The sequence below is a fragment of the Microcebus murinus genome, chromosome 8 (assembly GCF_040939455.1).
Source record: "Microcebus murinus isolate Inina chromosome 8, M.murinus_Inina_mat1.0, whole genome shotgun sequence".
Lineage (NCBI taxonomy): Eukaryota > Metazoa > Chordata > Mammalia > Primates > Cheirogaleidae > Microcebus > Microcebus murinus.
This window is the reverse complement of record NC_134111.1, coordinates 9,073,912-9,089,326: the sequence shown is the minus strand read 5'-3', so window position 1 is coordinate 9,089,326 and position 15,415 is coordinate 9,073,912. Positions and strand designations below refer to the sequence as shown.

At 39.8% G+C, this 15,415-nt stretch overlaps 1 protein-coding gene and 1 non-coding gene across 3 annotated transcripts in view; one reads left to right on the top strand and one right to left on the bottom strand.

Annotated features, from left to right (window-relative positions):
• CLASP1 (cytoplasmic linker associated protein 1) overlaps nucleotides 1-15,415 on the bottom strand; it is a 257,602-nt gene that overhangs the window by 162,697 nt on the left and 79,490 nt on the right. For both annotated transcript variants that reach the window (XM_076005464.1, XM_012747788.2), the window contains 3 exons: nucleotides 2,757-2,835; nucleotides 1,218-1,321; nucleotides 358-449 (listed from right to left, as the gene is read on the bottom strand). In XM_076005464.1, coding sequence (XP_075861579.1) covers nucleotides 358-449; nucleotides 1,218-1,321; nucleotides 2,757-2,835 — 275 coding nt within the window. The remainder of the gene's footprint in view (nucleotides 1-357; nucleotides 450-1,217; nucleotides 1,322-2,756; nucleotides 2,836-15,415) is intronic.
• On the top strand, nucleotides 3,327-3,452 carry LOC142872448 (U4atac minor spliceosomal RNA). Its single transcript, XR_012920707.1, has one exon. It is a non-coding gene; the product is annotated as a U4atac minor spliceosomal RNA (small nuclear RNA).

Below are 15,415 nucleotides of genomic sequence, written 5' to 3'. Positions count from 1 at the left end.
TTAAAGTGACAAAAATCATAGGAAAAGAGAACTCATTAGTGGTTGTCCAGGATTGGGGCAGCTATAAGGGGCAGTAAGAGGGAGCCTTACAGTGATGGTGCAGTTGTATATACACACCAATATATGTATGTTTAACTAGAGAAATGGGAATGAGCTCTGGGGATGTATCAATCTCAATTTCCTGGTTTGATTTGTATTATAGTCATGCACGATGTTAACATTGGGGAAGGGTGGGTCAAGGGGGCCACAGGACCTCCTAGTAAGTATATTTCTTTGCAACTTTCTGTAAATCTAATTATTTCAAAGTACAGTTTTTTGGGATTTTTTAAAAATATTTCAAGTTCATTCCAGACTTACGCATTGAGTGTTGCAATAAGGCAGAGACAGATGCCTTCTCGAGTACGAAAATTCTTGTGTTTGAAGCCTCCAAGCATTCTGTCCCATACATACTGCAGATGACAAAGAACAGGTGAGGAGAGAGAAGATTTCTGCAGCCTTTCATTTAGTAAGGGATCAACAGAAGGAGAGCCTCTTAACATGCGCCACATTAATCCCATCTTCTACACACCCATATGGTCCTCTCGAGAGCGTATTAGAAAATGATGACATATATCATTTTATCAAGTATACCAACTTAAAATTTTCAAAATACATTTGTTTATATAATTCTCCCAACAACCCTGAATGGCAGTATAATTATTCTCATTTTATGGGTGAAGAAAGTGAGGCCAAGAGAACAGATGACTTGTCAACGATCATGTAAATCACCCTCTCCTTTTTCTGACCACCCCTCCACCAACAACGGACAGTGGGACTCTGAAAGGCAGGGCTGTGTCAGTCCACCCCAGCATCCTCAGCTCACTAGCAGACAGGAACCAGGGCTCCAGCCAAGCCCTCGACTACCAGACACCACAGCTGCCTTTTCTCAGAGTGATGGAGAGTCAGTTACATAAATGAGCTAAATAGTCTAAGAGATTAAAACCAAGCACACTAATTACACTAATTTCTTCAATACTCATGTTAAAGCCACTTTAACATTTATTCACATTATATTTTAACCTAGTCTCTGGAGGGAAGACTGAAGATTATGAAAATTTTCATCTATAATACCTCATCTTATTAAGAGAAACTAACTCTATGGAGTCACACACTGTTTATCAAGTATAACATACACACACAACACCCCGGCTGGCCCCAGAACTTTTCTCTCACCCTACCTGGGGATTAGCAGCTTGATCCATGATCTTTAGCAGCAGAGTTTGGTCTTGCTCCCTTACAGAGTCTTTAGCATCTCCTAGTCTGTCTATTAGACTTGGCAGCACTGAAAATTAAAAGGGAAATTGGTCAAATGAAAGCCTATTTGGGGGACTGTGGTCACCAAGTGTTGCTATTTCAAATAACTGGAAAGACAAAACTCTGGCCTAAATGAGGCACCTTGTTGTAAAACCACCCATCCTTGCTCACAGCTCTCCTTGCTGAAATCCATGAAAGTCACCAAAGAATCTACAAAATCCTTTGCACAAACATACTATTTGTCTTCCTCCTTACCCCACTTTCCTCAAGCCAGCTCCCAACACACCTGTAAGCTAAATAATGGAAGACCTTGGCAGGAAAGAGTCAACACAAAGGGAAAATTCAGGTTAAGAAAGAAGAGGGGCTCCAGCATATCTCTTTTGAGGTAGAAGGGGCAGGCACTTTTGGATGAATCCATGTTTCCTCAACATTATGAGTTTTTAATTTTACATCACACCCAGACACACACATGAGACAAAGCCCAGCTCTCCAGCCGCCCCTCACACACCCATGTGTGGACCATCCGGCCAGTAATCCAAGGGCACTTGCAGGCCAGAAGTTAGTTTACTTTCCTTCTTATAAGGGTATGTAAACTTCTATTACAAGAGATACCTCTGAATAATTCGGCTTATTTAGGAGGAAAATGGAAGACTGTTAAAATATCCAATTTCTAAAAGTAAGGGTTTTTTAAATTTAACAGATGGAAAGTTACTCAGTGCCAGAATGGAAAAAGTAGTTCTCTACCTTTTCTAAAGCAGCATAGTGACCAAAAAGTTAACTTTCCTAAACAAATATACACATTCTATAAGGAAATGGTTGTGCAGTATATGGCATTTATGTTGCCATCAGGAAATACCAGAGATCAGGAATGTACAGGCGTCTAAATCTATGAAATCTGTGGGTTTTGTTTCATTTTGCTGACACACTGTTACCCCTTCAAAATAAGCAAGTGAGCTTATTACTAGACACTTGTAATGACATTCACAATCAATGTGAAAACAGTAACACCAACAATAATCATCTGGGAAAAAATACAACTAGTTCGGTTATACAGGACTTCTCAAAGAAAACTGCCTTTCATTACAAGGAAGAGTTGAAGAGAAAAATCAAAAATGACATGATTAGCACTAAAGGGTGATGGCTAATTATGCACAGGAAATAAAACAGGAGGTGGGTAAAAAAGCCAGTAGGTGCCTAGAGGCCAGTGTGTCTGGAGCGAGCCTGGCAGGGGAGGGAAGGCAGCGGTGCAGGCCGGCTGGGAGAGGATGGAAGGCTCCGGGAGGGGGCGCTGTAGGAGGACTAGGGGAAACGATGGGGGAGCTGCAGGGGAGGATGGACAGCTCGCTGGAAGGGTTGGTTCAGCTAAGCGGTGGAACTGGAAAGACAGAGTGAAGGCGAGGGGCGGGCGCGGGGGTGAAGGGTGGAGAGTTTGGGTGCCCGCTCCACCTCTACCCACAGCTCACCTGTGCCGATCTGCGCCTTGAACCGATCCTGCAGCCGAGTCACTAGGGCGGACAGGATGTCCATGCCCAGAAGAACCACCTGCAACGGGAAACACCGGGAGCCGGTTAGCGGCCGGCCAGGGGTGCAGCGCTCCCGCCCACGCAGTCCGAGAGCCCAGAACGCGCATGCCGACTGCTGAGCACGGGGCAGAATGCTCTTGCACAAAAAGAGCTGTTTACAGTTACAGTAAAAATACTCGTCTAGAAGAAACAGCGCGGCCAAACCCCCAGGGGACTAGCCGCGTAGTCAACGAGCTCTCTGCAGCCCCGCCCCTGTTGGCTCCGCCCCGGCGAGAAGCGTATGCAAATTTTAGGGCGGCTAGCGCGCGGTCTTCTGGGTAAAACCGAGCAGCCGTTTTGCGACCCTAAAGAATCTCAGAAAATAAGGAGTTGGTGGCTTGCACACAACGATGTGGTCAATGGAGGTAGGCAGCTACCCGCCAAGCTAGGGGCGGGACTCAACGAGTTAGTCACCACAACCTAACCTGGTATTGGCGCTTCCTGCTCACAGCGCAGGGCGAACAATTTGTAACCATCCTTTTCTTGGGGTAGCGCTACTGTCCAATGAACGAATAGTGAGGACAGTACTGCTAACGCCTACACAACACACCCGCATCAACTAGAGCTTTGCTTTACTTTGGTGCAATTTTTGGAAAAAAGAAAACTCTCTTTTCCACGATCTGTAATTTCAACAGTAGTTAGCTCATTATAACACCTACGGCAAATTGCGAAGCTTGCCCACTAGGGGGTGCGCAATGCTCAATATTAGGTATACATTTATCATCCAGCACAAGAATCCTCCACTACTATACAGGAGCTTATATTTTACTTACAATGAACACTGAACTTCAAAATTCAATTTCAAATGCCCCAGTGGGCCGAACTCTGAATTTATAATCTTCGCCTTAGTGCGATCACATAAACTTTGAAACATTGAGTCTTATAGAATGGCCCTATAGCCCCATCATTTAAATAATTAAACCCTTCCCCCGTAGGAAGCACTTTTGCATTGTTGCAATTTCATTAAACATTGAAACATAACAACAAATGAACAAGACTAAGGCAACGATCATAATTCCTGGTACATTGCCTGTCCCTGCGTTTTGCAGCTAAAAACAAAAACTGCTGCAAAACTGAAGGAACCAAATCTGCCCAATAATCAGCACAATATATAAACTGTCCTTGCAAGGGATTGGCTACTTGACAACATTAAAGACAATTTTTATAAGAGAACAGTCTGTGGACAGATTTTTCTTTTAATTATTTAATGGTATAGAACACTTTAAATAATGACTTGACTTTTGAGCTAAAAGGATTAGGCTCCACAATTTGACTTCCTTCCAAAGAGTGCAGTATGGAAGTGGGAGGAGTAAGGACACAGTGGAGACAAACATTCCCACAGCCAGATGATCAAGGGTCAACATCAAGAGTCATCATGATGTCTGCAGCAAGTATATTTGATGAGATGTGATGAAAATGGCACTTCACCTCTGTGATAGTCCTCCCCAAAACCCAGAAGCCCAGTCTGATAATCATGAGAAAAAACATCAGAGAAATTCCAACAGAGGGGCATCCTACAAAGCACCTGACCAGTACCCCTCAAAACTGTCAAGGTCATGAAAAACAAGGAAGTCTGAGCAATTGCTACAGCCAAGAAGAGCCAAGGGAGACAACTAATGTAATGTGGTTTTGCATAGAAGAGATTCTGAAACAGAAAAATGACATTTTTCCTTAGGTAAAAACTAAGGAAATCTGAAGTATGGACTTCACTTAATAATAAATAATGGTTCGGTTCATTAATTGTAACGAATAGGCTATACTAATGTTATAAGTAATAACAGGAACACTGGGCATGAGGGTATTAGGGGGACATTCTGTACTATCTTTGCAATTTTTCTGTAAATCCCAAACTGTTTTGGATTTTTTAAATAAGAGCATCCCATGACTTAATTAGAATTGGTTTTTGCCTGAAGAAATCTTATGCATCTGCATTGCTTGTTGGAGGTGGGGGGTGTTATTTATTACAGAAACAGTCCTTCCTAAATCATTGAAGACTACAGTGAAAAAGATGTTGTATATTCAGGGGGGAAGCCTTCTTCAGCTTTTCCAAGATGGTAGTTTACTTGGTAGGTCTGACCAGAGCAGGCCTAGCTAAGTCCTGGACAGCAAAGTATTACAGGGCCTCACCCAGATGGACTGGCGAGTCCAGAGACTCCTGAGGAAGACTGAGTTGGCAGACACACCTAAGCCCCAGAGAAATGGGACAGGAGAGGTCATGGGTGCCAGCAGGAGAGGACAGAATGCCAATCCAGGCAACTTCACAGCTGAATAACCAATTGGACTCTGGAAGGAAACAGAAGTGGAAAGCCACACATAGTTGTCTAATTTGCCCTTAGCCACAGCCCCTGGGGCAAGGAAGGGGCTCCTCAGCCACCAAAGTTTCTCTCCACAACTTAAGGCCCTTCTCTTAGATTTCCATTTTCCCACTGAAGAAGAGAATCCAGGAAAAAAAAAAAAGTCTATGTCCAGAAGACCACTCTAATTATTAGCTGTAAAACCTCTCTGCTTTAATTAGCTTATCTGTAAAATAGGGACAATAATATTAATAACAGCTACCTCAGGTTGTCGTAAGGATCATGCTTGAAACAGTATTTGGCATGTGCTAAGGGCTGGACCACATATGTACTGGTTATCATCACCTAATATACCACCTAATATACCATCATCACCACATATGTACTGGTTATCATCACCTAATAATAATGGCCCTGTCACTGCCATTAGCATCCTCCAAAGATGATAGGTAATAATGGGAAGATTCCTGAGGTATCTCTGCTAGCACAATTCCAAGGATTGTGCTAGCAAAGAAGGTTTCCCAGACAGTGTAGTCCTTTTCTGTCTATAAAACCAATCTTTTCTGCTTGGTTCATTGGAATACTCAATTCTATTTTATGAAATGATATGTTTGCCAAAGCCTAGAATTACAAATAAAACCCAATCAAGGCCGGGCGCGGTGGCTCACGCCTGTAATCCTGGCACTCTGGGAGGCCGAGGTGGGCGGATTGCTCAAGGTCAGGAGTTCAAAACAAGCCTGAGCGAGACCCCGTCTCTACCATAAAAATAGAAAGAAATTAATTGGCCAACTAATATATATAATATAAAAATCAGCCGGGCATGGTGGCTCGTGCCTGTAGTCCCAGCTACTCGGGAGGCTGAGGCAGCAGGATTGCTTGAGCCCAGGAGTTTGAGGTTGCTGTGAGCTAGGCTGACGCCACGGCACTCACTCTAGCCTAGGCAAGAAAGCGAGACTCTGTCTCAAAAAAAAAAAAAAAAACCCAATCAAGATCTTTAAATTTGTTGTATTCTGTCTTTTGACACCATAAACTCTGCATAACCCTTGAGCACCTTCTCCAACATTTTATTTAATTATCTGTGTTTATCCTTGTTTTCCCAGCTAAACTCCTTGAATGTAGGAACACTCTGTCTTGCATTTCCTCAGGATTTCCATAATATACACCACAATGCTGGGTACATGGTAGATGATCAATAAACCCATACTTTATTGACTAGTAATGAATGAGGCTAGAACAGATGAGTTCTCAAGGTTCAGCACAGATTCTTTATCCTAAAAACTTTAAAAAGATACCTTTGTAAAGGAAGTAACAGAGCTCAGTAGGTAATTGGGACCAATATTTCTGCTGAGAACAAACGAAAATGCTGGGTATACTATAAAAGAACATGGGCTTAGAAGCATCAGAAAACTGAGAAGGCACAGGAAGAAGACGTACCAGGTTGAGAAACATTAAGACTAAAGTTCACAGAGGAGCCCGCAGCAACTGGCCCACTATTGCCCTGAGGCCATTTATACAATGAAGGGGCAACTAAGACATTAAGAATCACTCTTGATAACCTTTTGGGTGAAATCTGAGGACATTATCTTGAGTGAAATAAGCCTATCACAAAGACAATTATGGTATAATTCCACTTATATGAGGCCTCTAGCCTCTAGTGTAGGCAAATTCATAGAGACAGAAAGTAGAATGGTGGTTGCCAGGGGTTGAGGAAGGGAGAAATAGAGTTAGTATTTAATTGGTACACTATTTCAGTTTTACAAGATGAAAAAATTATGGAGATGGATGGTGGTGATGGTTGCACAACAATGTGAATATACTTAATGCCACTGAAATGCACACTTAAAAATGGTCACAAAAACTGGTAAAAATGGTGAATTTTATGTATATTTTATCACAATTTTTAAAAAATTAGGTAATAGCTGATGGTTATCAGGTTTCTTTTTTGGGTGATAAAAATATTCTGGAATTATTAATAGATAGCGATGATGGTTGTACAACTCTGTGAATACACTATAAGCCACTAAAGTGTACACTTGAAAAAGAAAAAAGCAATACTTGAAAATAGAATGGCTGAAAATGTTCCAAAACTGAAGAAAAACATCAAGCCACAGATTCAAGAAGCCCAATGAATCACAGCAAGCTAAAGAAAAACAAATCTATACCTAGATACATTAGATAACATCTTTTAAAAGATAAAGATGAAGACCATCACCACCAATAAAGAAAAGTATGTATAAAGTAAAACAAGACAATTACTAATCACCAGCCTTGAATTCTGTGACCTACAAAATATATCTTTCTAGAAAGTGAAATCATTCTGATAAAAACAAAAACTACAAGAATTTTTCATCTCTTAGCTTAGAAGGTATACATTCTTTTAAATCCAATTTTAGTGAGTATCCTGGTGATAATGGTTTAGCATTAATAAATCACTCCATGTAACTTGACATATTAATAACATGATTTTTCTTCTCTGTTAATCACCTAAAAAGATACAAAAGCATCTGAGAAATTGAACATCCTTTGCAGTCATGATAAAATTCTTAGCAGATTAGGATGAAAAAGATTCTTCTTTAACTTCATAAAGGATTTTTTAAAACCTAATCAAGCATTACACTTAACAAGGAAATGGTAAAAGTTTTCTCTTTGATGGGGAACAAGACAAAAATATCCACTCTACAATTTCTTTTTTTTTTCTTTTTTTAATTTATTTTTTCTCTTTATTTATAGCCCATGGGATCAGACTTCTCAAAACTCTATGATTTCTTTCCAACATTCTATCTGAGGTCTTATATCTAACTAATTCTTTTTTTTTTTTTTTTTTTTTTTTTTTGAGACAGAGTCTCGCTTTGTTGCCCTGGCGTCAGCCTAGCTCACAGCAACCTCAAACTCCTGGGCTCGAGCGATCCTTCTGCCTCAGCCTCCCGGGTAGCTGGGACTACAGGCATGCGCCACCATGCCCGGCTAATTTTTTATATATATATCAGTTGGCCAATTAATTTCTTTCTATTTATAGTAGAGACGAGGTCTCGCTCTTGCTCAGGCTGGTTTTGAACTCCTGACCTTGAGCAATCCGCCCGCCTCGGCCTCCCAAGAGCTAGGATTACAGGCGTGAGCCACAGCGCCCGGCCTCTAACTAATTCTTTATGGCAAGAAAAAAATTAAAGTTATGAAAACTAGCCCAAAACATTGTTATTCTGTATGGCAAATATAACTGTAAGTAGAAAATCTAGAAGATCTAAAGATATATTATAAAATTAGTAAGTTTAGCAAGATTAATAATATAAAATTGGGGAGAGCGTTTCCGGAGCGCCTACTGTGTGCTCCTCGCTGGGCTTGGGGGCCATTACCAAAGGAGAAATAATGCAAATCCTGACCTTTGAATCTGTCTTGAGAAATAGCTGCACAGCAAAGATAAATGCTTATATGGGATTGTTCTTTGCCGAATTGTTCATTCTGGAAAGTTGCTGACGACTAAATGCCCCTCACCAGAGGTTTACAGCAACGCTGGGATGTCCCTACAGCTGGCAGTTACTACGGATAAGAAAACTGCCACAGCCACCCCAGCCTTCAGCAGCCACCTCCCCGATCAGTCAGCCACCATCAACACTGAGGCCAGGCCCGCTGTCAGCAAAAAGATGACAACTTGCAGGAGGCCCAGATGATCATTACCATTTTTTTAGCAATGAAATTTTTTTTTTTTGAGATAGTCTTGCTCTGTTGCCCTGGCTCTAGAGTACAGTGCATCATCATAGCTCACAACAACCTCAAACTCTTGGGCTCAAGCAATCCTTCTGCTTCAGCCTCCCGAGTAGCTGGGACTATAGGCGTGAGCCATCATGCCAGCTAATTTTTCTATTTTTAGTAGAAATAAGGTCTCACTCTTGGCTCAGGCTGGTCTTGAACCCCTGAGCTCAAGCAATCCTCCTGCCTGAGCCTCCCAGAATACTAGGATTATAGGCATGAGCCACCGTGCCCGACCAACAATAAAGTATTTTTAAATTAAAAAAATAATAATAATAATATAAAGTTGATATACAAAAAAAGAATTGCATTTCTACTCCAGCAACAAGCCAAAAGAAAATTATAAAAACATTTATATTTTTAATTGCATAAAAATAGCAAACACCTAGGAATAAATCTAGCCAAGATAAATCTCTACCCAGAAAGCTATGAACAATTAAAAAGATTAAAGATGGCTCAAATAAATGGAGAAATAAACTATAGAATCCTTGGTATTATAAAAATTTCATTTCTCCCAAATTGCTCTAGTCAATAAAATTCCACTCAGTATCCCATTTTTTTTCAAGAACTTCACAAATTAATTCCAAAATATATATGGAAATGCAACTGGCAAAATACTCTTTTGGTAAAACAAGATGATAAAACTTGCTCCCACCAGATAATCAAGATTTCTTATGAAACAGCAGGAATTAAGGCAATGTGCTATCAGTTCATGGACAAATATATCAACAGACAGAAGAAAGAAAGACTAAGCACATAGACAAGCACTTTCTTCATGATAAAGTAGTCATTATAGAACAGTGAGAATAGAGCTGCTTTTAAAAATAAGTGTCCCTAGGTCAAGTGAATATCTAATGAAATTAGAATAGAAGTTGATTCCTATCTCACACCAGGCATAAAAAATGAATTTCTGATAATAGATATAAGCATGGAAAGCAAAAGAATAAAGCTTATAGAAAACAATATAAGACAATAGCTTCATGATCCCAGGAGAGAGGAAAATATCAGAATGCAATAAACACAAACCATAAAAGAAAAGATTAATAAATTAGACCAAATTAAAATAAATAACTTTGGCATATCAAAAATACAATAAGAACATAAAAGGCAAATCACAGTAGAAGACAGTTATAAAGCGAATAAGCAACAATAGGCTTGATTCTAGAATATATAAAGATCCTCTACAATCAATCAACAGGCAAGCCAGTAGAAAAATGGGCAACATATTTCAATAGGCATTTCACAAAAGATACCAAAGGACCCATGTCTAGGAAAACTTGTTCAATTTCCATTAGTCATCATCATCAGGAAAGCAAAAATTAAATAATGAGACACTGCTACACAATCACCAAAATAGCTAAAATGAAAAAGACCAACAAGACCAAGTGTTAACAAGAATGTGGTACCAAGGAAACTCTCTTACATTCTGGCAATAAAGTAAGTTGGCATACCTAACACTTTAGAAAACATCTTGGCATTATCTAACAAGTTTGAAGATCTACATATGCAGCAATTCCATTGCTAGAATTATATCCAACAGAAGTACATGCATATGTACAACAGGTGAAATGCACAAGAAGGCTCAGAGCTGCACTAATATTCAATAACTAGAAATACATATGTCTATCCACTATAGAATTTTAAGTTATGGTTTTCACATCAAGAGATGAAATAAATAGTGAAAATAAATGAATCACAGCTACAGCCAAAAATACAGGTAAATCTAATAATGATTGAAAATGCCAGTTACAAACTGTATACACATTTGTATAAAGTTGAAAAACATGCAAACATAATCTTAAGGTGCACATTTAGATGATAAAACTAAAAAGAAAAGCAAGAAAGTAGATTAAGAAAAAAGTCAGAAGAGTGGTTACTTTGGGGAATGCTGGCAATGTTCTAAGCAACATTCTACTTCTTGTCCTAGACATCAATTAAACAGCTGTTAGCTTTACAGCAACTAATCAAACTGTGTCTTTGTGTTTTGTGTACATCTATGTACAGTTCACAATTTTTTTTAAGTTTTAAAAACTAGAAAAGTGGAAGTGATCCTCACCACCAGATCTGTAAGTTTGTGACAAGTGGCTTAGATCTGTTTCTGCTTTCCAAACACCATTAAAGGCACCAAATTTGAACACACCACAGTTTTCTTTCCAGTCTGCTCACTGACCAAAGAAAGAAATACTTAATCCTTTTCTCAAAAAAAAACGTCCTGAAAGGAGAAACTATGTAGAAAAAACAGGCCATTTCTTAAGTTTTCGAAGACTATATTGGCTAAGGTAAAAGTAGAATCTCACACTCATATTGTACTTTATTGTTTTTAAGATATTTTTGGATAAATTTGAATAATCTCACAATATTAGATGTGATGTAGATTATCCTTATCTTGCAAATGAGGAAAATAAAGACCAAAGAGGTCACGAGATTTATCCAAGGTCATAAAGTTTGGTCAGTGACCAAACCGCAAACAAACCTGAGCTATCTGCCTACATCAAGGCCATTTGCAGTATAGCACAGTCACAATATACACAAACCCCCACGTTTTTTTTAGTCTTCTTCATCTCTTTCTCTAGCTAGCTTTAAGACCGTGAGTAAGTTGCGGTATTTCTCTGCCAATATCAGGCAACCTCAAAAGTCAGCCTCAGTTCTGAACCTCTCTGACATTCTCATAATGCCTCCTCTAGGAATGAGCACAAGTACTCTGTAAGCACAGATTTGGGGTTGACATCCAGCTTTGCCACCTACTAGCTAGCTGCTCAATCTCTGCTTCAAATGCTTTGGCAAAACTAGAATACATTTACCTTAAAGAGGACATGTGTGGGTTAACAAAGTTTTAACAAAATGCCTGGCATATAGTAGGCACACAATAAGTACTCATTCCCTTCTTTATAAGAGCAGTACTTTTTTTTTTGTAAATAGACATAGGGTGTCACTCTGCTGCCCAAGCTGGAGTGCAGTGGCACAGTCAGAGATCACTGTAACCCCAAACTCCTGAGCCCAAGCAATCATCCCACTTCAGGCTCCCAAGTAGCTGGGACTACAAGCATACACCACCATACCCAGCCAATTTTTATTGTCTATATTTTGTAGAGATGGGGTTTCACTATGTTGCCTAGGTTGGCCTCAAACTCCTGTCCTCAAGTAATACCCCTGCCTCAGCCTCCCAAAGAGCTGGGATTAATAGGCCTGGCTGAGAGCATCATTTTTAAAAAAATAAATGAAGTGTGGCTTACTGAGGTAAGGGGGAAACAAAGTAGGCATAAAATCCCATCACTCGCCGGGTGTGGTGGCTCACACCTGTAATCCTAGCACTTTGGGAGGCTGAGGTGGGTGGATTGCTCGAGGTCAGGAGTTCCAAACCAGCCTGAGCGAGACCCCGTCTCTACCAAAAATAGAAATAAATTAATTGACCAACTAAAAATATATATACAAAAAAAAAAAAAAAAAATTAGCCGGGCATGGTGGCGCATGCCTGTAGTCCCAGCTACTCGGGAGGCTGAGGCAGCAGGATCGCTGAGTCCCGGAGACTGAGGTTGCTGTGAGCCAGGCTGATGCCACAGCACTCACTCTAGCCTGGGCAACAAGGTGAGACTCTGTCTCAAAAAAAAAAAAAAAAAAAAATCCCATCACTCAGTGACAACCCTCTTAATATTTTGGTGACTATCTTTTTGGTGACTATCCTGCGAGACATCTAGGCATGCACACACATGCATTTTTTCACTTAATGTACTAGGAAAATCTTCCCAAGTCAATAAATATAGACCTATATCTCCATTGTCAGGGGCTGTATGATATCCTATTGTATCTGGGCATCACAATTACTGAACCAATCCTCCAAACCCCTACTGACATTCAGGTTTGATAAGAATTTTTCATTGTTTTACACAATATGGTGATGGTTATACACTTCCACACATGTGCTAATTATCTCCTTAGGACAAATGCTGAGAAAGACATTTGCTGGGTCAAAAAGAAAACACACTGTATACTATACCCTATTAGCACTGTTTTTATAATAGCATAATATAGTAGATGACCCTTTAAAAACAAAGCTTTGTGCTAATGATGTCTATACATTTTTTAGTTATTTTTAAAGACTCTAAACTGCAACCTTATTAAAATAAGGGGGAAATTAATTGGCACTCTACATTGCATTCACTTTCAAATTCAAGAATAAGAGCACAATACAAATACCTAAGAAATAAAAAGTGTGATAAAGGCAGTGGCTTTGTGTATAAACATGGGGGATGGGAGAATTAGACTTCCAAACTTGTCCTTCAAAGCGGTCACCTAGGGAGTCCCTGGGCACTCATCCCAATAATGCCACCAGGCGGTCTATTTTTTCAATTCCTCTTCTGGAATGCCTTCCAGAGATAGTTTATGAGCCACAAAAGTAAACACCTGTTAAAATAAGCAATTAATATTAGGTTAATGAAACTTGCCAAGTTATAGGCTTATTACCAATTGTTGTCCACATACAAGGATTTTACTGTTTAAAAGGAACTTAGGATCATCACACCAACAAAGCACTTCCTTTTACATATGAGGCAGCAATAGGCCAATAAGGGCTCAGAGACATACAGTCAGAGGCAAAGTTAGCGACCCTTGTTTAACTGTCCAGTCCCATACAACTTTCAGCAATGACAGTAATGTTCTCTATCTGTGCTGTCTATTAATAATACAGTAGCCACTATCCACATGTGGGGACTGAGCAATTGAAATGTAGCTAGTGAGAATGGGAAAATAGGACTTTTCATTTAATGTTACTTAACCTAACTTTAAATAGCCACATGAGGCTCACAGCTACTATGTTGGACAATGCTGCTCTAGACCAATGGCTGCAAACTCAGACAAACAAGTAGAAATAAGACCAGTCATGTGAGGTGGGAGGGGGTCCACGGAAACCTAGACATCTCTTAAAAGCCCCAGCCGCTTGACATCATGTGAAAATGAAGGCGAGTATGGCCAGGTCCCCATGTTTTAAAATTGGCAACTTATTCAAAGAATTTTGAAGCACCAAAAGACCAAAGAAAACATATTTGTGGGTCAAATCCAGCCACAGACCCCCAAATCTGCAGCCTTTCTCATCCAGATGCATCTCATAAATATGAGATAGGCTCCAAGACATTCATGGTGGTTTAAGGGATTAAACCCTTAACATGGACTTTTCCCACATGGGCTTTAAAAATTTTCCATAATATTCTTCCAAGCTGACATAGCCATTGCTCTCTTCCAGCAAACCCCAGCCAGCCAGCAAGGCTTCCAGCTCTTCCCCCTGCCTATGCCTGCGCCTGTGCCTCCCATGAGTCTCCCTACTCACTCCTCAAGGCCCAGGTCCCAATCCTCCTAAGAGGCCTTTCCAGCTAGCCCAGTCCACAAGGTCTTCCTATTCCTCCAAGCCCTCAATCTAGCTAATACTTTTCTCTAGCTCCTTTATGCGCACACTAAGCATCTCTCCAAAAAGACCATCAATTACCCAAAGCAGGGCAGTTTCTTATACAAACTTTCTCATCCACCAACTTCCTCAGAGACAGCAAAGGGATGGAGGTAGAGAGAGGGAAGTCATGTGGGTAATTAACTTCTACCTTGCAGATATTCTTTTTAATGTCTATTTAATCCTTTCAGCAATATTTTGAGGTAAATATCATACCCATAAATATCCATACCCATAAATATCCTTTGCAGATAAAAAAATTGAGACCCAGAAAGATGAGTAAATAATTGGCAAGGTCATTCAGCGACTGTATGGCATAAATAATATTCATTAATCCATTAATATTACAAAAGGGCAAACCAAGAACACTAAGTTTATAATGACACAAAGTCAAATCACTCTTGTGTGCCTATGTATTCTGGAGAACCATCTGCCCACTGGCGTGCTTCTAGCAAAAACTGTGTAACAGAAACCATTCCAAGAGTGTACCATAACTAATTTTAGAGACCAAGATATCTGTGAATTGATTCACTGGCTACAGCTCCCAGCATTCCAGTCTCCACAGAGGCACCGAGGAGGATGAATCAACTCCTCCCCAAAGTAAAGGAGGATTTTGACTGATTATTCTCAGAGTTCATGCCAGGGTAAAATCCTAACAAAAATCTTGGCTCCAGGATGACATTTTACTACTTAAAACGCCCTCCCAAAAATTATAAAATACAAAAAAGAGCATGTTGCAATCTGGACAAATATAATAATAGTCTGTACTTAATACATTCTTTCACTCATGTGATGCTTTTATTTTATTATTTTTTCTTCTATTTATATACGTGTGTATATATATTAAAAAGACTCTATATATAGTGTGTGTATGTATGTGTGTTGTTACTGCAGAACAGAGTGTATATTTTTTTAAAAAGGGGATATGAGTTGGGCATGATGGCTGATGCCTGTAATCCCTGCACTTTGGGAGGCAGAGGCAGGAATATGGCTTGAGCCCAAGAGTTTGAGACCAACCTAGGCAAAGTAGTGAGACCTCATCCCTACAAAATAAAAAAATTTTTTTTGAGACAGAGTCTCACTCTGTT